This window comes from Notothenia coriiceps, unplaced genomic scaffold, assembly GCF_000735185.1.
Source record: "Notothenia coriiceps isolate Sejong01 unplaced genomic scaffold, NC01 NC01_scaffold00002654, whole genome shotgun sequence".
Classification (NCBI taxonomy): domain Eukaryota; kingdom Metazoa; phylum Chordata; class Actinopteri; order Perciformes; family Nototheniidae; genus Notothenia; species Notothenia coriiceps.
The window spans coordinates 5,018-32,403 of NW_011335355.1; the positions used below are offsets into that span (position 1 = coordinate 5,018).

The following is a 27,386-nucleotide window of genomic DNA, read 5'->3' on the forward strand; positions in this document are numbered from 1 at the left end:
TTTAGGCACCGAAGAAAAGCTCACTTCACATGTCAAAAGTCTAAGGTCGAAAGTACTATTTGCAGTTACCACAGAAAACTAAAATAATGACCTAGGACAATTCGCAACTACAATCCGATCACTCCCGGCTGAGCCTTCGCATGACCTCCCGCCGTCCGCCTTACCACAGCGTCCGGCCTATACGGACAGGGCCAACCATTGTTAAATTTGCTTAAAAGCATTCTCGTCCCGCTCGCCCCCTGTTACTCTGTTTCCTAACATGCTTCCTTGAACCCCCCACCCCGACGTGGCTCTGGGCCTCGCTGCGGCTCGCGCACCTTTCAGTCCTCTTCCTACTGCCTGTGTTCTTCGCCGAAGCCTTAACAAGCTAGATCCCAAGAACCGCTGCGCCCCCCGTAAAACCCCTCTCCTTGTTAAAGATAGAAGAATTCGTACCTTACACATCTCTCACCTACCCCCTTTTACCTCCTCCTCCACAGCCACAATCCACCCTCCACATCCAAGCCCGCCCTTATCTGCTTACCTCCGCGGGCAGGGCACACCCTCACACCCCTATCCCGCCATCCTTCAAATCGGCCGCCTCTCCGCAGCGCTCCTCGACGCTAGGACCCAGCTGCACCCTACCCACAGCTCTTTATGTACCCTGCCCCTCCAGTCGGCTCAGAAGCAACCCTCACCCGCACCACTCGACTCGCCACAAGCACAGCTGGCGCGCCGATCCTCCCTCTTCACGCATACTCACAGCCGTGCTGCCGCCCTATCCTCGCCTTTCCGCGTCTTTCACCCACGCCATCCGCCATCTCCACCGCAGGCCCTCCTCACGCTCGCCCATCCACCTGGACGGTCGCTGGCGCACCTCTCAACACACCCACATGGTCTCTCTCGCTCGCCCCTCGTCTCCTCAGCTCCGCTCACCCCTCACTGGCTTCCTCCAGGTCTGCTTTCTAGGTCATAAATATACTCAAACATTGGGTGAAAATTGAAGAAGCTACTTTACATTTGATCCTGCGGCACGATACCGTAGACTGTTGCAGGCTCCCTCGATTCAGGAGGCTGGGTTAACTTACAGGCCGTGTTTTTAACATTACTGCAGCTCAGCCTCGCTGAGCTTAAGCTTCTTTTAATGTGATAAACACACGCTAATCCATTTTCAAAAGCTAAAAAGACCCAGAGCCGTGTAATACTTGTACTATGCAAGACACGACCTGAAGGTTACCTGTTATACAATACCAGGAACTGGCTTGATGATTGTCTTACTCTTTCACTTCAGGTCCACACCTCACTGCTAAAAAGCTGAGGGTAACTAGGTTCTTCTTTTAGAAACAAGTCCTTCGTCCTTTCCCGCTTGACGGCCAGGAAACCGGCTTACACTCCGACCCTTTCACCTGGCTCCCCGGCCCTGGGATCTGAGCGTATCCCGCGCGACCCCATCTGCGCCTCGAACAAGTTACATCGCCGCCTACTCACAGCGCACTGAGATTTGACACAATTGTAACAGCACTCTACTCATCACCCTCACGCCCTGTATCCGCCAGGCAAGCGGTCTGCCTCACTTACTGCAAAGACGGCTTCAGGTCATTGGTACACTTTATTCTAAAACTTGTTGGGTCAAGACTCCCGTATTATATCTGCTCTCCTGATAACACAGAGAGGTTGCAAGCACATTTCTGCAGCTCGCCATGATGTACCATGGTTAATTGGCCCCACAGAGCAGGACGTCTTAGGTAAGAAGGCTTTATGTGACGCAGCGCCTCCACTTGCTTGCCGAACAGATTCAGCTCAAGGACCAACGTCTGATTAAATACAAGGTTTAAATGCAAATGAAAGATAACAACTCTCGAAATCGTCCTAAACGACATCAGATTTGCTATCTACAAGGAAATCTGTACAAAATAGTTGAAACCATGTAGAATGCTAAAATGGTAATTATCACAAGCTCACAGCGCCAAAAAGTCAAAAGTTAAAGCCTTCCGAACCGGAACGACTCCGCACAGAGTTCTTACACAAGCTAAGAATTTCCCAGCAACATCATCAACATGGCCCTCTGAGATGAAATCTCTCGGTGTGTGGAAGGCGTGCAATAAGGTGGTTGCAACTATACTATAGAGATAATAACAACCACAAGAGCACGTTAACGTGACGAGAGAAAACAACTCCAGACAGGGCCGGGCTCAAAACAACAACCACGAAGAAAACCTCCACCACCAAAAACCATGGCGCTTATGAAAAACATTAAAAGAGCCACCCAAAATCAGGGCACAGAGGCAGATAATAACACAGTGCAGCCCAGATGGCTTCTAACTCGCTTGGACACAATCATACTCATAAAACCTTAATTGCCGTATAGGACAGTAGAACGAAACAGTAAGCTTAATGGTGGCATAGTATAGAGATGATCATGAGGGCATCATATGTTTGTGACAAAGCGATATTCTATAAGTACATTTCAGAAAATCTAAAACGTCATATTTTTATTAATGTCATAAAATTAATTCTACAATGTACTACTTTTGTATATATTTTTGTATGTATTCGTATACGTTCTCTTTTTCACATAGAAGTTTATTTTTATATACTTCCTTCTTTATTTGTACCAGAAATTACCTCATTGTTCGCATCATAGCAGTATGTACTGTTTGATTTCATGTCATGTTTAATTACATGGTGCTTCCTGCCTATAGACAGCTCCAGAAAAATCAAACGCGATCACCTGCGATCGCAGAATTTACGCATAATCAGAAATGGCGCAGATTTTTAAAAGGCCGCATTATTAGCAAAAGCGCATAATCCCCCGGCTTTTTCCACACAACATTGGAAGAAACAAAAGGTGACTCGCTTACTGACGTCATCAGCTGCGCACGCATCACAAATGTAAACAACACTGATAGAGTAACGGTGAGCTCCACACGATAGAGAAAATACCAGAAAATGAAAAAATCTAAAATCCTCTCATTTACCGACGACATTCTACAAAGCCAGAGGAAAAAAGGGGGGAACATTTCTGCACCCGTGCAACGTGTGTGAGCATAAGAGAAATCGAGCGGGCGACCCACTTGATTGCATTCAACATAGTCGAAATGCTTTCGCTGCTGGGGACAAGAAAGCAACAACTCACGTCAGCGAGGCATCCAACTCCAAACCTTTTCGAGGGCTACAAGGGAAACGAGGTGCAGTAGCACAAGATGACTGTCAGATAACGAACAAAATGGAAGACGGAAGAGGCGAAAGGGGGGGGGGTGTGTGTGTGTGAGATTAAGATAGCCCAATTGCTTTTACAATAAATAAACATTGAATGTGTTTAATTTAATAGTAAGGGGGTTTAACGTTAGTGGCAGGTTGTGTGTGAGAGAGAATAAATAAGACAGCCCAATATTTAAAAAAATTGTTATTCTTTTTCCCCGCATATCTAGCATATTTCGCAACTTTCCGCATATTTCGCAACTTCCCGCAATTTCACCGCATAAAATCACATAAAAACCCCGCATGTTTAATCGCATAATCAAGGATTTTAGCCCGCATAATAAAGGATTTTAGCCCGCGTTTTTCTGGAGGGACACATTAGTATGTGTTATTATTGACTCTAGTGGTTGTTTTTTGTATGTTTTATTGCTTCATTTTAAGTCATGTAAGGTGACATTGAGCACCATTCAAATGAAATGTATTATTATTATCTATTATAAAGATATAGAGAGAGAGAAGGATGGGAGATGAGGACTCACGCGTTGCAGTAGGGTTTCTTGTCGTAGCCTTTGTAGTTCTTCATGTTCAGCGTCATCTTACAAACTTCACAGCTGAAACATCCTTTATGCCAGTTCTAGAGACAACACACACACACACACACACAGATCAAATATTATTATTATATTTGCTAAGTAATTTTAAGCTTAAGAGTCGCTCTCATGTTTCAGGCTTTTGACAAAAATAATCTCATGTTAAGGTCTGCATATTTAGTGTTCCTGAAAACGAACGACCACATCTGTCCTCAGCAGATGAAGTCCGGTTGTTGTCACATGACCTATATATTGAATTTAGGTCATTTAAATACATGTATTTGTATTTGGGTGCAGAAGGTAACCCCTGAATCTCTTTTCAGGAGTCACAAGACACCATCTTGATCTTATTTTACTTTGCTCTGTCTCTGTTTTGCAATTCAAAATACACAAATATCACAGATAACAAATGATATACAGTGCAGGAGGAGGCAGAAAACCCAGTGGGTTTATTTAAAGCCTCCGCCTAAAATCTCTGGCTCATGTGTCTTGTTTTGAAAGAGAAAATTGCATTAAATCCACATTACACCAACATGAATCCAACATTTAATTAACAAAGACAAAATGGCCTATCAGTGGGAAAAAACGTTCAATTTGAACGCTGCTTTGGAGACAATATAAAGCTAATTGTTTGTTTCTAAGGGCGGGAAATAAACTTCCCAACTGTACTGATTTGTCTCTTCTGTCAATCAAAAAGCATGGGCGGGACTGTCTGCACTGCACTTCCTGTTGATGCAGTTTAAATATAAATACAGTAGGAGGCTGAGTGAAAGTGTGACAGTGAAGTGTGTCAGTCTACTGCCAAACATTTACTCCTTTAATATCCAGTTCAAATCACCCTCCATCTCTCCTACGTTAGCATTCAAACCATTACAGGTAATAAGTATTACATTTTAAGTTTTACATCAATCCTGTGATTGATGTCATTTAAAGATTTCAATTACAAAAGTAGAATAACACCTCCCAGTTGCATGCCTGTAGCAAACATCATCTTTCTTTCCTTTGACTGGGTCGAATTGTCTGAAATCATGAGTTATGGCCAAAAATGTTTTTTCAGAGGTCACAGTGACTTTTGAAGAAAAAACACTTGAAAAGAAAATTGACAATAAAAAATAGTGACACCTGGTTTGGCAAAGAGACAGATAAAATGTTTTTGTAAGACACTAAGAAACTCTGAAGTCCTTGCAAAGCTAAATAAGCTCTGTCCTTGTACCACCCACGAACTCTCCATGTACTTGATTGTTTCTTTGCTAGCCTCCTCCACCCTGAATCACTCCACTCACACTGTTTGGTATTTCCTTATTCTCTCTTGTCTAACAACTTTACAAGACATGGCACAAGGTACCTTCAGTCTTGGACCCTCCTGATTTGAAAGATATGAAGTTAGATGTTCTGTTCACAAAATAAATGATGCAGTATTTGTTACAGCTCTGCGTAATGGGAGTCTTTTATTGTGAAAAGTGTGAGCTAATAAGATGTGCAGAGCTGCCAACATGCTGGTGTGTCATCGGATGCCTCATAGGACAGACGGTGAATGCATGAGGATAAATTAACAATTTATCACCATTATGCAACAGACTTTTGCAGAGGTGTTTCCAAGCAAACACAGAAAACACTTACTGTATACTGGAATAAAAAGACAATCATGTTTAACAAGACGGTCCTACAATTGACCTATTATGGCACCTACTCATGATATAATGTAACTATTATGACTACCTATTATTAAATGATGTTCGATTTGGGTCCTCTACCTGAATTTCTTTATTGTTTCCTGTCTTAGATTTATACTAACATGATTTGAAAGTTTTCTTTGTAAACCTATAAATCATATTACCATAAATAAATAACTGAAATAAATAACTTGGAATATTGTACTCCGCCAAGACTTCTTCTGCTCTACTTTACTCGAGTAAAAGTATTGATAGTATTGAAGTTTAATCTATAACATGAATAATATTAATAATATCATAATGGATTAGTTAGTTTACATTTGGTATGAATAACCTCAATCTGCAAAGTAATTATTACAGTCAATTCAATGTAGCGAATTACAATATTTGCCTGTAGTGAGGTAAAAGTATAAGGTAGCATAATGTGCAAATACTTAATTGAAGAACCAATAATTGTACTTTATGACATTACACCACTTGAAAATACTCAATTGTTGTATAAGTAAAACAAGTATTGGCATAAAAAGTAGCAAAAGTAAAAGTACTCATAATGCAAAATGTCATTATTGAATTGTCATTATTGATATATTGATATGATCAGTTTGTTGTAGCTGCTAGGTATATGTATTATAACAGCTTGTCAATTGCATACATGGATTAAAAAAGTATTATCGTTATAAAAACAATATAAATATACAGAATTTAAATTAAGTTAATCTGAATCTGCATTAGCTAATGCTGACAGTCATGATCAATGCTAAACAAAAGAAAAGCACAATATTTAAGCCTGAAATGTAGGCAAGTATAAAGTAGTAGAAAATGCAAATAAGTTACATAAATACAGTAGTTAAGTAAACATACTTCTATTCCACCACTGAGAATGGATACACATTCATGTTTCTGGATGTTTTTTTTCTTAATCGACAAAAAGTGCTCACCTTGTCCAGGCAGCTGACTTTCTCCGTCGGGTAGACGATCTTCCCGCAGCGGGCACACTGGGGGTTCATCCTCCACACCTCCTCTGTGCTCCAAAAAGGATAAATTCCACTGAATATAACAGAGATGTAGTTAATGTTGTCCAGAAAAATAGCCCCAACTGTCCGCACGGAGCCACTCTTCAAGCTGCGTCACAGTAAACCAAGCGGAACAAACTGGAAAATGTACCCGGGAAACGGCGGCTGTGCTCCGTCACTCTGCGCCTCAGAGTCCGGTGTGAAGGCTGGATGCTGCGCTGGGACTGAGCGAGTACATCGGCAACAAGCAAGCGGAAGTTAGCGCGGAGAAAACAGGAAGTGGGTTCAAGTTCCCTTCAAAATTAAAGTAAAATTAACTAAATACAAAAACAACAATAATAATTAATACAACAAGAGCTGCATTATTAGCTTGATGAAATATCAAATAGTTGATCAACAATCACATTGCTCAAATAATGTATTCATTTATGTATTTGTTCGCTTCCAGTTTTAATAGTAATGAAATGAAATAAATAAAATAAATAATAATAATAATAGAGCTTTAATTATTTGATAAATCAAATAGGTGATTGACAGAAATAATCCACAATTTTTTTATAATCTGTAAACCATTAACAATAAATTAAGCATTATTTTCAAACATTGAAGTTCCAGATTCATTGATTATTTGATTGATCAAATAGTTGACAACATGTTTTACTGTGTAGATGATTACATAATCTATTAATAGCTGAAGTTGTATTAAAGATTACATTGACACCTGAAGGGTCAATAAAAGAAACTAACTTTAAAATGTAATTTAAATATAAAGAATATGCCTTTTTTAAATATCAAATTTCTTTTTTCACATTATTTAACTGAAAGATTAATAACCACACTGGTTTCTACCAACTATGAAAAGGTGTTATCGCAACAAAAAAAGTGTCTAGCTATATTTATGTAGTTAGCAAACTTCATTAATTTCTCATAAAAAATGCTCTAGCATTTTAGTTTATAAGGGTTAACCGCTTGATAAACATTTTAGCATCAATCACAGATTAGCTTCTAACCTTTAGCCGCTAAAAGATGTGGCATTAAACAAGGATTATTTAATTTAGCCGACTGAAACCATTAGCCTAGCGACAACTAAAAACATTCTATTTATTTTCCTGTTATGCAGCGGAGGGTCGAACCTTTCCTTTTAATATTTTCTAGAATCCTATGTTGTATTCCACGAAGTGAAAACAGAGATTAAATCCAAGTTTTGTACCTTCCACTGCCGCTACTCAGACCTTTTCTCCAGAGCAACACTAACGTTAGCCTGGCAGGCCGGGGGTAAGACCCTCATAGAAAGTTGACAACTTTGGGGACACGAAATAGCCTTTTAAAACTTTGTTAAACAATTTCAAATAGATTTAAAAACATTTCTGATGCTTGTAAATCGGTTATATGACGTGTGATTTACCGCTAAAGTTAGAGCAGGGCAGGATGTGAGGCCCTATTAGATGTAGTTTACAGTGGCTAAATGTGCTAGCACTGCCTTGAATTCAATTCAATTTGTTATCAGGGTACAGCCTTAATCTTTATGTAAACTCCAACATTAAAACAAATACCAACTTGATGGCCTCACCTGGCCAATAGTAAACCTGTTAATTATCAATATGTTTTATTGCAAATTAGTATTTTTCTTAAAACAACATATCTGACAGTTAAAGATAACAACCGGATAGCTAATAAAAAGAGCAGGACATTTGACACAACCAAAATAGACTTGTCTTCATTGCCTTTCTTTAATCAAACTGACCAACATTCATTACTAATACCAATGTATCTGTGATGAACATTAAAGCTTGCTCTCTCACACTCACAATGGACATCAGGCAGAGCAGTTATCACATCAAATATATTCTTTATACTCCAAGAGTAGTTCAACACTAGTTTGTGATATCTCTACTCCTCCTGCCTCACTTTTAGATTTTTTTCAAAATAATATTTTAGTTTTCTTTGTTATAGCCCCTCTTACTGGGATTCTGTGTAAGTGAAATATTTTTTAAACAGCACCCTCCCTTCATGTTTCACTGGGAGTCGTGGACTTTACCTCCATTATTTAGCAAATGACCCCCCCTGCTGGCGTATGACGGGACAACATCTATTAAAGAGGTTTTGAGACAAATGTAATATATTGTAAAGGTAAAATAAAATAAGGCTTTATTGATCCCCCTTTAAAGAGATTAAGTGCCTTTAAAATATTTAATTAAAACCAAGCTTAACAGTTTTGTTCTGCAAAGGTTGACTGTAAAATCATAGTGTTACTGACACTATTGACAAAGTGAAAAAGCAGGCTACTTTAGAGCAGAAATGTTACCTATTGCATCCTTGTTGTTTGTTTAATTTGTGGGTTTTTTAAATGAGTTCTAAAGATGTAAACATCGAATAAGATTAAAGGTAGAATCAAAACATATGGAGGGTGATCAGTTAAGAATAAAAGGCCCAAGCGTCATAAGAAGTTAATCAGAAAAAATAATCACTCAGATACATTTGGAAGAACAAAGTCCTCTCATATCCTCTGGGTTTGAATATATTTGAACAGCAAGAATATCAATTAATGTTGACGGTAAAAACTTCATGTTTTACATATACTTGGTCAAAGATTTCTAAAAATGTTATACAGTAAACACTGTCTTTTGTGGCAGTTACAGGATGACCTGCATGCATCAGCTGTTCGTTTAGTTTAAGATCAACCCAAGATGTTCACAGAGGAAGGGGTCAGCCCCACAGAGAAACTCAATCATCTCTGAACTAGCAGCTGCACCTTTTTTCCTCACTGTGTCGATGAGAAAACGAGCTTTGTCTCTTCTGTTTTGCTTCTCTTCAGCTGTCTCCCTCTCAGAATCAGTCAGTACCCTTTTCTCAAACAGTTTGTCCAGCAGACTTTCTATAACAGGTTTTGATACCTTATCAATGAAGCTTCTCCGTCTGTCCAGCAGCCTCTCATGTGGACAGAGATTCAGAGAGCTCTGCTCACAGGACCTTTTCACTCCAGAGGAGGAGAGACACACTCGTCTGTCCCAGACAGTGTGAATCAATCATGTTTCTCAAGAACAGCTCAATATTTTTCATCCCTGTTTCCAAAGTCACCTGGAATGATGGGTGGTAGTTGTCATAGTCGTCACAGTAAAACTCTGCCTCTGGTGGTTGAGCTCGAACTGAGTCGTAAACAAACGTAAAAAAATAAAATATCAAATAAAATAGAAACATAAGTTAACACATAAATGTGCAATAAAATACAATGAAAATAATCATTTAAACATATCAACTTGCGTAGAACTTGGCGTGATGTTAATTGTGCATGTGTAATATCTAATTCAGAGGTCTATGTGTTGTGTTTAAATAGCTTAATGGCTTTTATTTACTAAATGCTATACAAACAAATCATGCTTTTGATTAAAAAAAAAGAAGTTTTATCATAGATATCGATTTATTTAATAATGACTTTCACAATGATACATCTGTTTGATTTAGATTTATGAACAGTTCTACTTCTTGTTTCACATTCTATGACCTTTGAAACCGCTGCAAATGAATTACACTCTAAGATAACGTGTGTAATATGGACGGAAATGCCCTATATACAAAACCTACAGCATTAGGCTGCCGGTTTCTGTTGGTCTTTTATAGGATCGAAATAGAAAAATAACTGTAACTTCGATAAAATATGAGGTGAAATGTATGTTATGAAAACCAAGAACCAAAACCCCCCAAAAAGGAACTGACTCACCCAACAACTGACATTTGATTTCTTTATAGGTCGTATTCCTTCGTTTGCATCACGCTGGTAAGTCTGAGATAAACTGATCATCATATTTAACAGCATAAATACCTCAAACTTCTTATTAGACATGTATTTGGGAGAAAATAAGATTATTTGAAGTGCATTTATCTAGGGAATATTATTCACAATACTTAAGGTAAGGCTCGGTGGGCAGGAAAACCCTGTGTTGTGTTAATATATATTGTTTATAATCTTTTATGAAATGATACTGTTCAATGGTGGTGGAAGTAACTCAGTACATTAAGAACTCTACTTACATTCTTATGGTACTTGGAGTTTACTCGGGTATTTCTTCAAATCTTTGCATATTCAGAGTAACATTTTGAATACATGACTTTTGTACAGGAATACTTTATTTAATATATATTCTTATTTTTATTATCGTTTTCTTACTGGTTGATTTTGAACCCCATCAGGCTAGGCGTTAGTTCCTTTTTTTGGAAAGTAACATTGTGTAATACGTTTTCAAGCTTCCTCATCTTTTTGTCTTGAACTGACTCTCAGGCTGTTTCAATTGGACTTTATATAATTCGGATCTGATGTATGTTTTTTTTTATACAGTCTTTTGTGTATTGTTATTGGAGAAGGTGAATAAATGATGTGCTGAAAAGTAAAGGTTGAAAGAAACACTTGCGACATCCTGTTATGAGAAGAGAAGTCAGTCTTCCTGATTTATGAAACCAACTTCATTTCAAACTTTAAATCACAACTTACACACCCAGTATTTTAAAACGTTTCATCTGATTTTAATTTCGAACAAAATACTATATAATGTTAAACTATGATATTATTTGGGGTTAAAAAGTCTGTATAGATTCTATGTCTGTTAAATAACTTAACTTTTGTAATTTAATTTCAGGATACAGAGCCGGACATGTGCAAAATAAAGGAGGATTATAACATGTATGTTTAAGAGGCATCAAAAAGATATGTGAGGTTCAGTTGGGGCTAAAAAACTGAATCAAATCTGGAAAGAAGACACAGGAGGAAGGTTGATCATACAGCTGCACCAACTCTGAGAGAGACTCTTGTGAATAAAGCAACATGTCATCAGCTCCAGAAAACATCAGAGCTGAAAGAGAAGGATCATTCTTCAGCAGAGTAGCCAGAAGCATCAGGAGAGCTCTGTCCAGAATCTGCAGAAATAGTTCCAGCTCTTCCTCGGACAGTGTTCCAATTCCAAATCGTCGTTATTCTCAGGAAGATTGTTATAGTCCTATAATCTGCGGTGGCTCCAGAAACCGAGATGTTTATTATACGTCATTGATAGGTCAAAAACGCAAGAACTCAAATGAGTACCCTCAAATAAGCAAAAGACGAGATGCACTTAATTTGACTGTGCATCCTGAAAGTGAGCCAGAAGTGAGTGATGTCTTAAGGAATTCATCTGTTACTGATTCTCTTTCTGACTGGTATGATGATTGTAATTTTGCAGAGGCAATGATTGTGTCTCTCCCCATGCCCTCAAGGCCAGACTTTAGGTTCAAACACACCTCCTGTGAGTCCATAGCCCAACCTGAAGATGCACAAGGCATTCCCACAGTCCTCCATGACACAAATATCTGCACAGAAGGAAGTGGAACACAATATGGACTTCATTTTCCCGTTCAGTCTAACAGTGAGCGGTCAGCACACCGTGTCGCTCAGGTGGAGGCCCCTATCATAGCTGTAAGGTGCTTAGTCACAAACACCGTACGCCCCCCAGATCGATCTAGGAGCAGCAGAGTGTCCAGCTGCCTCTCTCGCTCTCACAGCATGTCTTCACAGAGTCAAATAGCATCAGCAAAGCCCTTAACCCGATCTCAAAGCTTGCCTGCTCTGTTGCTAAAAAGCAGCTACGAGGAGTTTACACCTGAGATCACTGCTGATGAAGAGGAGGAGACCTACAGGTTCCAGAGCTCCTGCCCCGGCCTGTACCAGTGCAGGCTGACCGGCCTGGTGTTTCACATGGAGGGAGAGGGGGAGCTGCTTTACAGGATCGTCCCTTGGAACAGGAGGCTTCTGGCCCAGCATCACAAGAAGCCTGCAGGACCCCTGTTTGACATCAAATGTGTGCAACAGTCAGTGTGTCAGCTGCACCTCCCTCACTGTGAGATCCGCTCCACAGGAGCCTGTCGCTTCTTGTCCGTTGCTCATGTGAAAGATGAGAGCATTGAGTTGATCCGCCCTCACATGGTAACAGAAACTCATGTTATTATAAACATCACAGGGTTTTCTGGTTTAGGGAACGTTAAGGATGAAAACTCTCCACCTGACCCGGTCCGAGCGCAGGTTCTGCTGTTCTACAGGCCCCCAGCTGATCCTGATCCCACATCCATCTTAAATGTACTGCTGCTACCCAGTAACGTCTTGATCAAGGATGTGAAGCGCAAAAGGAAGAAGATAGTTGGAGAAGAGACCTACATAGAAACCCCCCCCCACTGTAAACTGCGCCCACAGCAGGAGTACACTCTGTCCACTCGTCCAGAGGACGACTCAGTTCGAGTTCAACCACCAGAGGCAGAGTTTTACTGCGACGAGTATGACAACTACCACCCATCATTCCAGGTGACTTTGGAAACAAGGATGAAACATATTGAGCTGGATCTGAGAAATTCCAACGCCTCCCTCAGTGTCTGGGAAAGACGAGTGTGTCTCTCCTCTGGAGTGAAAAGGTCCTGTGAGCAGAGCTCTCTGGAACGTTCTGCTCATAAGAGGCTACGGGACATATGGAGCGACTTCATCGAGAGGACATCAAAACCTCTCCTCAAAAGTCTTGTGGACAAACTGTTTGAGAAAAAGGTGCTGACTGATTCTGAGAGGGAGAGCGCGGAAGAGAAGCAAAACAGAAGCGACAAAGCTGGTTTTGTGATTGACACAGTGATGAAGAAAGGAGACAAAGCTAGTTCAGAGATGATTACGTTTCTTTGTGACGCTGACCCCTATCTCTGCGAACAGCTTGGGTTGATCTGAAGCTGAGAGGTGGTGATGAAGAGTTGTGTGGAGTCTGATAATAACGATTGAAAGAGAATGCTTTTAGATGCAGAAATAAAAGAGAAGAAAGAGGAGAGATTGATAGGTGGGGAGGTCACCCAGGGAGAACCTGCCAAAATTGGGATGCGCACAATTCAGAAAAGACCGGTTGGAGAGGAGTGTTTGCGGCAGAGTTGGGAGCATAGTGCCACAAGTGGGACATATTTAGGAGAGGGGAGGGGGGGGGGTGTGCTGAGAGACCAGATCAATCAGCAGAAGTAGTAGTCAGATGATAGCTCTTTCTGGATGGTAATGTCACAGAAGCTCCAGCAACGGGTCGGTTCTAGGGATGTTAGAAAGGAGGACGACACGTGACGGAAACAGAGAGTACACATATCTGAATGAGGAAAAGAAAGCACAAATAAACTTAACTCAGTCAACGTTTGATTCACCTGCACTCAGCCTACAGTCACACTCCTACAAGACTCCGAAGCGTTCACCTGCCATGTTAAAAAAGCCGTTTTTTAAAGGACTCCTGGCTTGATGACTCAGTTGGTGACAGCTGTGACGGATACTCCTCCCAGCTTGCAATTTGCCCTCACCGGAAACCAGTGCCTTTCCACAGGTTAAATGAGTGCTTAACAGCGACTGGATATAAAACAATAGCATACAAATGTTTTAACCCAGTTATTTTTAACAAACAGATTACAACATTGTAAAACTTGACTATGGCTGTTTATATTAATTTCATTGAATAATGTTTTCACTATACTGTGATTTGCTTAAAAAATAAAGAAAATAATAAAAATACTAAGCATGTTATTGATATACTATGACTTATTTCCTCAATTATAAATACAAAATTATATTTTCATGACATAGTATACTAGAACTTTTTCCAGAGCAGTTTCTACTCAGTCCTGTTAAAAGAGGTTGTTAGTGTAAATTCAAAAACAGACACAAAACAAACATTTATAATATTTTAATCTGCATCACTTTGAACAACAAAATCCCTGTAAACATTACAAATTCAGCACCTGTGTCATCGGAGGAAAAAAGTGGTCCTGGTTTGACAATAAGAAGAAAAGAGAAAAGTTAACCCAGGCTAATGGTGTTAAATAACCTGCAGATTTGACCATAACGAGGGCTGGATAACACTTGTTTTGACCATTTTAAGAATATTATGGAGGCATTTAACCAGCCTTTGGCCAACATTAACACTTTCAGACACATGTAGAAACGTTGTGTGTTCAGTCTCACACAAACCAGCCACTTTTAAACATGTACAACATGTTTAAAAGTGGCTGGTTTGTAATAAAACTGATTCCTCTGGTTGAAAGCAGCTGCTGTGGGTTTTGTTTTGGGATAATCTTAGTTAATATGGTCTTTAAATGCTCTCACAGCCCAATTAAATGCATCCACTTTGTGAGGAAAGTAGTAACACTGGGATCACCAGGAAATGGTTTGTGATGTTATAAAAAAAAGACTTAAGGGTTCCTGAACATTTCCATTTGAAATATTCACACTTTCGGGTCACATGGTTGTAGTCAGAACATCGTATTCACAATTTTAACGCACAATAATGTGAAAAAAAATGTGTGGAAAATCTCCACCTGGAACAATCCCCGGATTTGACTGTTTGGAAGCCAAAGAGCACCAGGTTTCAGAGCCCTGATAGTCACCTACAGACACGAGAGCACCACGAGACGTCCCTCTGTCTGTCTCCTTAAAGATTGTTATGAACTACAGGTGTAAAGTAGGAAAGAGAGGAAGAGGAGGCTGGTTTCGCTTCACGTGGGCCAGACGCCGGGCAGTCTGGTTCTCTTTTAAGCACCAGTATTCACATCAGAAAAAAGACAGTCAAAGTGTGATTGTTTGCACGTTGGTAAAAAGGCTTATTTTACAAGAGAAAATATATTTATAGTGATTGGACATCACATGGAGGCATTACAGTCAGAGGTCCGGTTTTCTCTTCATCATGCAGAAAGTAACTCATCAGACTGGCTGATTGATATGACTGTAGACTGGTGAGTTTAGGACTCAAGGCACAGCGCAGGGTCAAACATCTACAAACACTTTAAACAAGTGAGAAGTTTCCCGTCACTGTGCTCTACTCGAAACTCAAGATCTCATCATTATTGTGTTTGTTAGAAGAAATAATTAACAGAAAATTAACTGGCATCAACTTTACTAATGATTACTAGCCTTTAGTTGTTTGCTTAAATACAAAATCTTACCGACCTTATTAAATGTGGAGATTTACCGTCTTACATTATTAGAAATGTAACTTATTTTAGTTTTGGTCCATTGGTTGCTTGCAGATACTAACAGATCTTAAAAACAAAGAATAATATTAAGCCATGATGACAATTATTTATTTTGCTGCCAGGAAACACTGCTTTTTAGCGGGATGACAACCTCAATGTTCAGTACGCTGCTGAATGTATAAAAAGCCGTCAGGAATGTTTCATTCTACATGTTCTACAGACAGATCTAGCTCACGACTGTGAAGTCTGTGGACTGAAAACAACCTGAATCGAACCAAACGAGGAGCAGAGATGTAGAAAACAAACTGGACCGAGTTCTTGAGTAGAGCACGGTGCTGCTGGGAAACTTCAATAATGAGAGATGACATAAACAATGAATAAAAACCTTCATCAGTATTCGTGTGTTTTGGTTGAGTTTGAAAGAAAGAAAGAAAGAAAAAAGCAGCGCGGCTCAGAGGAGAGCAGCACATGCACACGACATGAAGCTTAAAGTACAGACAGAAAGGTTCAAAGTGTTTCTCTGGTGGGTTGAGTTTCGTGGTCAAGTAGTATTGGTTTTGTGTTTTCACGTTAGCACCTGAATGTAGCATCACAAAGCAGAGTCGGTAACAGAAACCTGGAGCCCACTTTCAAGCTGTTGAAAATCAACCCACCCTCAGAAAGATATCTGAGACAAGGTCACATTGGCTGGTGTTTAACAGAAACATCGAATGATCAAACTGGAGGCATTTCAATTATAAAAGATGCCGCTAAAACTAATTTAAGAATTAGTGCTGGATATATACTTTCGTATATATCCAGCACTTATTCTCCATCAGCTTTTTATCCAGTTTTTGCATCAGCCGTTTCAAATATTAAAAACCAAACAAAGAAATCAGTAGAAGATATACTCTTCATCACGTCTCATACCAAACTGTTCTTACTAAATATAAACACAAGTCAACAATTGTCCACTAACTAAACCTAGGGCTGCAAAAAGTACATGTTTCCATTATTGATAAATGTTTGAAATGTAATATTTTGTCCAACCAACTGTCAAAGCTCCTGTATATTCAGTTAATATACAACGGAGAGCCAGTCAATGTTTGGCATGACTTTGATACAGCCAGGCGGACGCTCTGAAGTACGTCGGCATCGAGTGATTTAGATGTTATCACAATGAAAACATGTCTGTGCAGCCCTAGAAATCTGTATTGATCTGGTGAGACTTAGCAAAGGCCTCCTGATTTACAGACAGTGATCCGGTAGTTCATACCGTATAAAAACACTGAAACTAAAATCGCAAAACGAGTCCAGGCCATGGAGTGAAAGCGGCTGGTGGATGTTTTTGGTCCCTGAAGCTAAAACTAATGAACCCGTTTCAAACAGGCGGGATAGGGTTTCGCACTGTAGAACATTTACAGTTCAGATTACAAAAAACGACAAAATGAGTCAGTTCGTAGACGAGCTTCAGCTCAGGGAAGATTCATAAAGCCGGTCTCCACAGAAGAGGAAGATTTGTTGAAAAATCACAAGAAGCAAAAAATATATGAAAAGCCTTTTTTGTGGCAAAAAAGACTGCATAAAAATTCTGCTTCAAATATTCCCAGTTTGCCTGAAGCTCTCTAGCATTTTGCATGTCGTCCTGGTTTCCTGAATGGAAGGGGTGTTGTGTTTGAGTGTAAGGCCTTTGTGTTGGCGATCCTCGGGAGGTAGAGCTTCCGTTAGGCCATCTCTAGCTCCCGCTCGATTCCGACGTACTTCAGAGCGTCCGCCTGGCTGTACCTGCCACACAGACACACACACAAAACGTTAGATCAGGACGTCTGAGCGGGTCTGTTCACTCAGATTATCAGGAGCAACGGGGTAGCTCTGACCCAACAGTTGCTCAGGTTTGAAAACTTTTTTTATTGAAATCATTGGAAATAAAGTGGTGCAGGAAGGGTCCGCTTAAAAAGAGATATTTGAGTTTCAATATTTGTATTCTTTGGACAAAATGTGGTAGGATACAAGCAGAGGCTAACATCTCTAAACAAGATTTCATCAGCAACTCATTTGATATTAGTTTCTGTCGTTTCTCAAATGAGATATTTGCAACATCACCTACATTAGAATTATTTTTCTGGCTTCCTTTTAATTTATTTAAAAACTGGATATCTTTAGACAAAACACGATTTTTTTATGACAAACTTTGTCGCTGTCTCTTTTTGGTATTTCATTGAGGAAATTATTAATTGAGATTATTTAGCAGATCTTAAATTGTATCCGTACATTCATGCTATAAAATATGTTATTGATATGGCCTGTGTTTAATTAACACTGACTCAGAAGGGGCTAGACACTGAAATATTATTAGGAGCTTTTAATAATCTTAATAAAAAAGACAATCAGACTAGGTGTTACTGACCTGTAGTCAAAGAAAAGTTCCTCTCCAGTCTGGATGGCTCTCTTAGCAAAGATTCCAATCCTGTGATCCCCGTTCACCATCATCACTGCAGAGGACACACACACGTTAGCGCAGCTCCACCTGAGTTTATAATGCATGCTTTCATTTGTAGTGGCAGCTCTTCTCACCTTTTGCATAGCAGTTGGGGTTGACAGAATGGTTGGCAAAGCGTATCTTGTTGCCTTTCCTTGTGGCATCAACAACAAAGTCTGCAGAGAAAAGAAAACAGTATTGGGCATCTGCGTTTGAGGCACACGGTCAGTTTCTCAATCTGTAAGTGTGTTTACCGTTGTTGAGGTTGAAGAGGAAGCTGCACATGTATTTATCGTAGACCTTGCCTCTGCGGTCTGCTTCGTCCTGAGAGATAATCTGCAAATACATTTTCCCACAACATTTAAATACTTCTCGCAGATCCAAGAGGTATACAAAAAAGTGGATGTTTTCTTTCAAAAAGGTGTGCATGGCATTGCAGCAGAAATACTTTTGTACACACAGACATTTGTCCTACCTCTCCACAGTATTCGGAGATGAACTCGTTCTTCTGGACCGGCTCTTTGATGAAGATGCCCCACCCGGCCACATCTGAGGGGGCCAGCAGCAGATGCTGAGAGACAGAGGAACATCACAAAATACAAAAAACTGGTTTTTAAAAGGTTTATTATTTCCTATCATAACAGCTTCAGTCCGATGTCTGAAACGTCTACTCTACATCTACAACAGGTGGTAAGAGCTTTTAGGTCGTAGAAAGTCTATGCAAAGGTTTTTATTTTCTAGGAAGGTTTAATACAACATTGAAACGGGGTCTTTTTGGAAAAATCTGGAGACAAAAAATACATTTGTTGGAATTCGTTTTTTATCTTGGTTAAAATAATTTTTATAAAAAAAAGGAAAGAAAGATAAACATTATCTGTTTCCAAACTTTTCAACTGCAGAGTACATTTAGGATATTTTGCTACTGAACTCAGATCATCCCATTTTCAAGTGCTAATAAAGGTGTGCAGTGAATAAATAAAGACCTTCTTGGCGCCTCTCTGGATGGAGCAGTTCTTGCAGGACACGTTCTTGCTGTCCCAGTGATCTGCAGCGCCGCACGTCAGGCACAGGTCGGGGTCACACTCTCTCACCGCCAGGTAGCAGGGGCACTGCTTGGTGTTGCACTGAGCTTTGCACCGACAGCCTGGGAAACGGTTCTGACCTGCATACGTAATGAGCAAAGCTTACCATTACCTTTCTGCAGGGATATAGTTGAGGAATGAGAGTGTGTGTGTGTGTGTGTGTGTGTGTGTGTGTGTGTGTGTGTGTGTGTGTGTGTGTGTGTGTGTGTTTGTTTACACTCAGAGCTGCACTGGCAGAACTTCTCGCAGAAGTTTTGAGCGGTGACGCAGGGACAGGAGGAGTCGCAGGGCTGCCGCGGGTGGTCACATGGCTGGTAGTTATACACGTGATTGGATGAGCCATCTGTAGAGAGATGCAGAGGTCAAATATTGTACTACAACACATCAACATCAGAGATTCATCTAGGCTTAACACACTCATTTATCCATTTCTTTCACAGTGATCTTCTTAAAATCATTTCACATGTACTGTATACATTTAGAAATGTGTCATTCATTTCAGAATGAGATATTCTTATTGAATCTGATACAACTGGATACTATTGATTCTATATACGTTAGTATTATGTTTATGTTATTCACACTTTTAATCCAAACCTGTGAAAGAACCAATAGTTAATAACATGTTTGGGTTCTTTTCTAGATGGAAACTCTTCCCATTTTCCTTTCGTAATGTGCTGCAGTGACCTCTGACCTTTCTTCAGCTGGATCTTCCTGCAGTGAGTGGCCCAAAGTCTGTGTTTCCTCTTCTTCTTCCGCGGGGGCGTGTCCTCGTCTTCAGCAGGAGCGCGTGCAATGATGCTCGATTCCTTGACCCTGAACTCATAAACCTGCAGGAACAAAGGAAGGAGAACACAAGTTCATCAGGAACTTTCCCCTACAAACTCAAGTTCAAAGATAAAACGAGGTCAGTTTGTCAGGTGACAAAAGTATTTTCTTTCTGATCATTTCCCCCTGGCTGTGAGTAAATGGTAAACTAGACGTCAGCGGGGGCTCACCTGTCTGCAGGTCTTCGTGCCGATGAGCCGTGCAATGGCGCAGAAGTTGTCGTAGTAAGTCCCGATGAGAACCCTAAAGAGAGAAGCTTCTGCTCCACTCCAGTCCACAGCTTCAGCCTCCACACTCAGCTTCATCTTCACTGGAGTCTGACACCGTGAGTTACCCTCTACACACACACACGAGAAGCAAAAAGAGCTTATCCACGTCCATGGGGCACAAAGAACCTTCCAAGACACTAAGAAACTAAACCAGGGACTACGTCAGGCCTATTCAACTGGCGGCCCGCGGGCCAGATGCGGCCCAGAACCAACTCCCGAGTGGCCCAGCCTCCCGTAGCCAAATTCCTACACTAGTACAGACCATGAACGCAACACTCCGCGTTGCATACAAACCACCAAACCACAACGCAGCACGTTTTTTGAAAGTGCATCNTTTTTTGGTTCGGTAAGATCTGAGTAGTTTAGGACCTGACCTAAAGGTTCTTCGAGATTTTCTAAGAAATATTGTGTCAAAGTCTAAACAACTTTGGAATTAAGATAAACACTTTTAATTTTTTTTCCTCTAAAGTTACGGAAAAAATTTTTTCGAGCGAAAAACAATGGACCCCGGAGGTTAAAATATTGCGGCACGCATCCTAAGTGCACCCCTTCCAACGAATGCATTCATCTTTTAGGTTTTTTATCCATGTCTTTACAACGTCTTTTTACAAAACTCTAAGTGCGTTTGTAACGGCATGGCACTCCGTTCACGCTTGTCGTGAAGGATGTGGGCCGAAAAGGGAAATATTTAGTGTTAGCTGAACTTTTTAACGCCACCGTCGAAAACGCCCGAAGGTGGCATTGCGGTATAAACGGATATGTATCAGTTAGGACCTGGTGCCTCATTTATAAAGCGATATACGGTAAAAAAAAAAAGGCGTACGCCAGTTTCTACGCAATGTTTGCGATTTATAAAATACTAACTTCACGGGAAAACGTGCGATCCTCCACGCAAACTCTAACCCAGGCCTATTCAACTGGCGGCCCGCGGGCCAGATGCGGCCCAGAACCAACTCCCGAGTGGCCCAGCCTCCCGTAGCCAAATTCCTACACTAGTACAGACCATGAACGCAACACTCCGCGTTGCATACAAACCACCAAACCACAACGCAGCACGTTTTTAGAAAGTGCATCTCGTGGTGCTAGTAACGGTGGTCATATGATAGCAACTCTAAAACATGTCTCTCTCAACTCTGAAGCGTAAACAGAGACAAAACGGTCATTTATCTTGTGGAGCAGATCCAAGTCAAGCTGGACCTTTTCGCGACCGACTTGAGCAAGGGTCGGATACTGCATTTTCCGACGCTCCCCAAACACATCACATCTCCGGCACAAATCAAGGATGTGATGACAGATTTCATTGCGAGGTTGAAAGAGAACTTTGCCGGTCGATTGGATGGACTTGCTCTGCCCACAGAGGTGATGGGCTTTGCCAGAGACCCCTTCACTGTTGCAATAGAGGGGGACGTATCAACCAGAGCAAAGGAAGTGGTCCCCTGCATCGACAAGGGGAAATATACACTGGAACTTATTGACATGCAGCGCACTAACGCTAGTAGTTGAGTTGAGCGGTGGTGTTTTAAGGAGCTGTTATTTTTCGGTAGTTTTACATTGTATTTCACCATTTGTAATCATGGTGCAGTATTGTGTTTGTGCAGGTTGCACAAATACCAGCCTAAACTAGCATTGGGATCCATGTTTATTAATACGTTACACCGGCCGCTCTCCCCCTTGTCTGCCCCATGTTAAGTCACGTGCCGAGGCTTTTTTATGCGGAAGTGAAAATTTCTTACAAAAACGACGCCAGATGTCACTGTATATTTTTTTGAAAATCTAGTGTATTCATCATTTTCCTACACATTTATTCACAGGTGTCTTTAACCTGGAAGTTGCTCTTTAATGACAGCTTAATGTTACGAGTGAGTACCTGAGCTGCTGGTGTTTTCATCCTTCTTGTCATCGTCGTCTTTATCATTTTCTCCCCCGTTCTCTTGCTCCATTTCCTGCTCGTTGTCATGATCGTTGTCCTGTTCGTTGTCCTGTTCGTTGTCCTGTTCGTTGTCTCGCTCGTCTTCCTTGCTGCCCTCCCGGTCGCTGTCTGTGTCTTTGGTTTCCGAGAAGACGGAGGGGGTGCTGGGCCGGCCGTTTGGCAGTCGTCCGCGGCGACGACCCACGGAGCGTTTGGAGGGCGTCTTGACCTGATCTGAAACCACTCCGGCCGGGTACTCCCTCACCAACCCATCCTGAGAGATCACAGCAGACATAATATTTCATCAGGTAATACTTTAGTTTCAAATATCAAATGTATTCAGTTCAGAGCGAGGTTAAGAAAGCGTTTGAAATATTCCCAAATAAATCCATGTTATTTTGTTCTGGGATAAGACTCTTACTATGAATGCAGTTACATACCTCACCATATTACAAAGATGGATGAAGATAGTAAAAAGTGAAATTATAGTATGTTCTAAAAAGTAATAAAGTATAGTATAATATTTCTATAAATAAGTGAAAAAAGGTAATTAATAAAGTAGTTTTATATTATGTTATTGAAAGAGTTACACATGGTTGGAATGAAGTACCTCTGATATTTTAGCATGGTTTGAAAAAGGGATTTTGCCTAAGAGATGTGCTAAGAGCGACTCACCTGTACCAGGTACATGTAGCAGTCCATGACGCAGGGCTTACTATCCACCAGGTTCTCCAGGTTCTTGCGCTTATACGTGTTTGGAGTTGCATGGAAAGCTAAAGGACATAGAAAAAAACGGAATAGATAATAATTTGGCTTAAAACAATCCAGGTTATTGTATCAATGCATCATTATACCTTATATTTAAAGTCATTGTCATTCAAATGGCTCAATCGCTCCATGTTATTTCAGAGGAGAGTGTGTGTGTGTGTGTGTGTGTGTGTGTGTGTGTGTGTGTGTGTGTGTGTGCGTGTGCGCGTGCGTGTACTGACGGTGGAGGAAGCAGTCGTATTTGAAGCAGCGTCTGCAGAACAGCGTGTGGAAGGAGTGAAGACTCTGCTCGCGCTGCACAGAGCGAGCGTTGGGACCGTCGATGTTAGGCGTGCACTCAGGAGGCAACGCTCCGGGCAGCTGTTGCTCCGTCAGCTCCTTGTACCTGACGCACACACACACAGAAATCAAAGCTGCAAGCTGACTGAGAAACATTCTTCCAAAGAGGAATCGTTGTATATTCACACTGGATGTTATGTTGCAAATGATGTGTACACTGTGGTTAAATAACTGCAATTTAAACCTACCATTTGCTACTTCATTTTTTTTTTTTTTTAATAGATTAATTTACACATAATGCTGACTCAGACAGACAAAGCCACTCACTTCTCTTTGAGCTCCTCAGTGGAGCCTTTGTCAGGGAACATGGAGGAGATGGCTTCAAAGATCTTGTCAGAGGGAAACTTCTTGCTGCCGTCACTACTGCTTCGGCCTGGAGACGTAACATTTCCATCAGGGAACAAAACTCACAAAACCCTAAATGTCACTTACCAAACGAGTTGTTTCACTATAAAAAAGGCGTTTAAGGAGAAATAAAACATTGTAAGAGTTAAAAAAACAGCACGTCATTTTATTTCTTAACCGTGAAGCAATACATCTGTTGTCAGTAAATAAGCATGTTTACATTCCTTTATTAAGTTATATCCATACATTTCCCTGTTGCAGGACTTCAATTAGATTTAGGTCCGTCTCTTTCTTAAATGTTAATTAAAAGTGCGACAGAATTTATTTACATTTTTAAAGGCTAAAAAAGTATAGTAGAGCTGCACAGATATTAATTGCCTACTAATTGTATTCTATAGACCTTGCAAAACAGATTTGTTTGGGGGAAAAATTAAATCACAGCATAATCAATTTCATGTAACATTGATAATGAGAATTATTAATCAAAAATGGATTAATCCCTACAAAAAGTGAATCATATTGCAGTTGCGATAGCCCCTCAGTGAGGGACTTACTGTCATTGTTGATGAGTCCGTCTTTGCGCGGGTCCTCTGAATGTTCCTTGCTGTCACACAGCTCCACCTTCTCCACCTTCTCCACCTTCTCTACCTTCTCCACCTTCTCCACCTTGAAGTCCTGCTGCTCCTCCTCCTCATCGTCCTCGTTGTCACTGTACTGCGAGAGAGCGCTGACCAACTCCACGAATATCTCATCGTTGATGAAGCCGCACTCTGCCAAACACAACAATGTATTTTCAGCAGGGAAGTATGCGTTTGGATGTCATAGGGAAAAGTCAAACTACTACTATTTGCACCGCAGGCATTTTGAGGTTAACAGATTTTTCACATGCTCTTATAGATTTAGAAAGCAGAGTTTAGTTGTCAGCTTTAAATATCTTCAATCTTTTACTTCCAGAAGCCTTTGTGTATATATTTAAAGCTAAATCGTTAACTTTGTCCAACTGCTTGTTCTAAGCTGGATGTCTACTTCTGTGTGTGTTAAAAAGCTATTTTGTTCCTTAAACCGTCAATAAAATGTTCCCACAGTAACATTTAGTGCAGCAGCATGCATTGTTCACGCCCCCTTGCCCTCACCTCTGTCTCCGTGGACTTTGCCGTCGTAGTTCTTGATGAGTTCTTCTATGAAAGTCCCGTCCTGGTCCAGGATCTCGTCTCCCATGTAGGGGATGTTATGGAGCACCGTCTCATCCTCTACCTGAAGAAAACAAACATGTCACACACACCAGGGATTCACATACTTTGACCAGGAACAAGTGAAGAGTGACCCAAAATGAAATGAGTCAGGTAATGGGTTATCTTTTCATTTATTCTAGTATCATCTTTTATTTAATGCACTATAGAAAAGCAAATTAGAAAAGTTTTTCATTTTTTTTACTTTTTTATTTTATGAGAATATATAGGCCTTAAGCTTTAATATTTGTTGTGTTTGAGTCATCGCAGAATATTACGTAATATTCATTCTTATTTCTTTGCTTCATTTATTTGAAAAAACTGACTTTTCAATAAAACCTAAATCTACATGCCTTGATGGTGTCAATCTTTATATAGCCTTCCTACCAATTATTTTCAAGCTCAATAATAAAACACATAATATTTGACCAAGGGAACCCTGACACACACAGACAGCTGACCAATCACTGCGGTCATGTTTCACTTCTACAACTAGGCACAAAACTTCCATAAAGAACATTTTCCACTACATGCAGACCATGAAGTTCTGCTGCAGGGGGGACCAGGAGTACATCACGGGGACTGAGGCCACGGCGTTGAGGGTCTTCAGGGGGATGACCTGCCGAGGGAACTCCGAGAAGCCGCTGTCCACCGTGCACTGCACAGAGAATCAGAGAGAAGATTTACACCTCAAACCTTCAGAGGCGTTAGGTTCATTCCACCGTTTGTGGATAAACCTTTTGTCTACTAGAGTACTGAGGATTATGTGAATCCACAGACCTCCCGGGTGCCTCTCAAAGAGCCAACGGACGTCATGATGTGCACTGGTTGGATTCGCCTGGTCTCCCACTCCTGATTCAAAACTTTAGTGCGATCTATGATTTTCTGACGGTTGGTGTTGAACATGCTCTGGAATAGGTAAAAGACATTCAAATTAACTGAATTGAAGAGAAAAAGTGTCAGCCACCTGCTAACATATGCCATCATTTCATGCAACATTTCACAGTAAAAACAGTGACTTCATCTCCATGGCTCTACATTGGATATTGAACTAGTTGACTATATTGCTGAAGTCCCTGAAAATGTGCAGTGTGTGAAGGTGGGAGTGTGTGTGGACGAACCTTGACCTCGTCGGCTCGTCGGAAGCGCTTGAGCTGCCGCAGCCTCATGTACTCTGACTTCACTCTTCTCTTCCAGCATGCCGGGCCTTTCTCCGAGCGCTTCCCTGTCAGCACCATCTTTGACCTGCAGTGCGAGTGCAAGGAAGATTCAAGTTTCTGTTTTTCACACATCGCTTTTACAAGAAACATGAAAATGCTTGTCTTATGTACAAATATGGAACACCATCCCAGCAACCATTAAGGAAAAGCCACATACACTTTATTTACAACTTATTTAAGCCATAGGTCAATTAACCCATAAGAATCCAGACCCATTTCTACTTTTGGGGAAATTAAGGGGAACATCATTTAGACTAAATAGACCACCTTGAACACATTTCTGACAAGTAACCCCCCCTAGGGTCAAATATCTGAAATGTGACATATGTCACATTGGGCTTTAATGGTAAAATAACCCTTATTTATACATAACTTAATTAATGAGGGTGATTTTTGGTTCAATTAGTTTGAACATTCTTGAATTGTAGAATCAAAAGATTATATTAACTAAATATAATTGAATCAGCTAAATTTAACTGAGCAGATCATAATAATATTTCCTAATTGTCTAATGTAATCTTTGGGTTTACTGTGACGTTTTTTAGGGCTAAAGTCCCGCTGTGAAACAGGCACAGCGATGTTTGTCTCATTTGTTTCAAGAAATGTGTCCACAATAGGTGAATGTAATAAAGGACATGTTATGTACGAGCATTTTAAATTCTTAAATGCTTGAATTTTACCTTAGCAACAACAACAAAAAGCCCATTTAAAATGTAGCTAGTTTTCTGTCACAATGTTTAGGTCTGGCACATGGACATCTTGGACATGTTTTATGGAACAAAATACATGTCCTGGACCAGGACCCATCCAAGACTCGTTCGTGTGTGTCACTTAGGAGATTCAGAGATCAAAAAAGGCTAAAGCTGTATAAGGAACTTTCCAGAACGTTTAAAGTCAGTGAACCCGTGGTCCTTATGGGTTAAAACGGAATTGCAACATGTCAGCAATAAAATAAAATACAATAAATGCACTATACCGTCTGTGTCCCTGTCCTATCTTTTTGATATGTAATATGTATGTTTTTAATTATCGATGTTTATTTAACTGCATGTCCGTATAGTGAGCCTCTATGTTGTATGGATTATTAATAAACTGTTAATTTTCCTTCAATAAACTAATTCAGATTTAGTGTAATACCTGTTCTGTATTGTTAGGCCTCTGTTGCTGTTTTTAATAGTTGTTTATTAAGTTTTCCAGTTTCTAAGTATCTATACATGATTTTAAGGTGACTGATAACATCTGTACGGGATTACCTTATCGCAAAAAAGCCTATTATAGCAATTTATTATTGATGTGCATTTTGTGTTCAGTCCTTATAGATCGGTATACTATTTGTGGGCTAACACCATGAGGATAACCGAACATCATGACACTGCTTTTGATTACTCCAGTCCACAGCCCGTCGCTACACAGCCATAGATATTTATCCAGTTTACACAAGCACAATATCCTGAACTTATCAAGTGGAAGCCAGCATTTCCCTAGTTGTTAA

General features: G+C 40.4%; 3 protein-coding genes and 1 long non-coding RNA gene across 4 annotated transcripts in view; 3 read left to right on the forward strand and 1 right to left on the reverse strand.

The window, feature by feature from the left end:
* LOC104940793 (uncharacterized) overlaps positions 1–27,386 on the forward strand; it is a 100,599-nt gene that overhangs the window by 4,889 nt on the left and 68,324 nt on the right. The gene's annotated exons all lie outside the window — the stretch shown is intronic.
* Positions 10,203–13,932, forward strand: LOC104940790 (caspase recruitment domain-containing protein 8-like). The gene is made up of 2 exons (XM_010765765.1): positions 10,203–10,231; positions 11,088–13,932. Exon 2 carries the CDS (start codon positions 11,273–11,275, stop codon positions 13,178–13,180), a length of 1,908 nt encoding a protein of 635 aa, XP_010764067.1. The 5' UTR covers positions 10,203–10,231; positions 11,088–11,272; the 3' UTR covers positions 13,181–13,932.
* On the reverse strand, positions 14,148–25,931 carry ezh2 (enhancer of zeste 2 polycomb repressive complex 2 subunit). Its single transcript, XM_010765764.1, has 18 exons — positions 25,796–25,931; positions 25,455–25,583; positions 25,213–25,332; positions 24,579–24,699; positions 24,000–24,215; positions 23,368–23,473; positions 22,983–23,146; positions 22,669–22,766; positions 21,952–22,267; positions 19,986–20,152; positions 19,682–19,817; positions 19,205–19,330; positions 18,889–19,067; positions 18,381–18,476; positions 18,160–18,241; positions 18,001–18,081; positions 17,834–17,918; positions 14,148–17,211 (listed from the first exon to the last, which is right to left on the reverse strand). The coding sequence occupies exons 1-18, from the start codon at positions 25,910–25,912 to the stop codon at positions 17,151–17,153; spliced, it is 2,400 nt and encodes a 799-aa protein (XP_010764066.1). The 5' UTR covers positions 25,913–25,931; the 3' UTR covers positions 14,148–17,150.
* LOC104940788 (uncharacterized) lies at positions 19,758–22,221 on the forward strand. The gene is made up of 3 exons (XR_797824.1): positions 19,758–19,894; positions 19,996–20,140; positions 22,146–22,221. It is a non-coding gene; the product is annotated as an uncharacterized lncRNA (long non-coding RNA).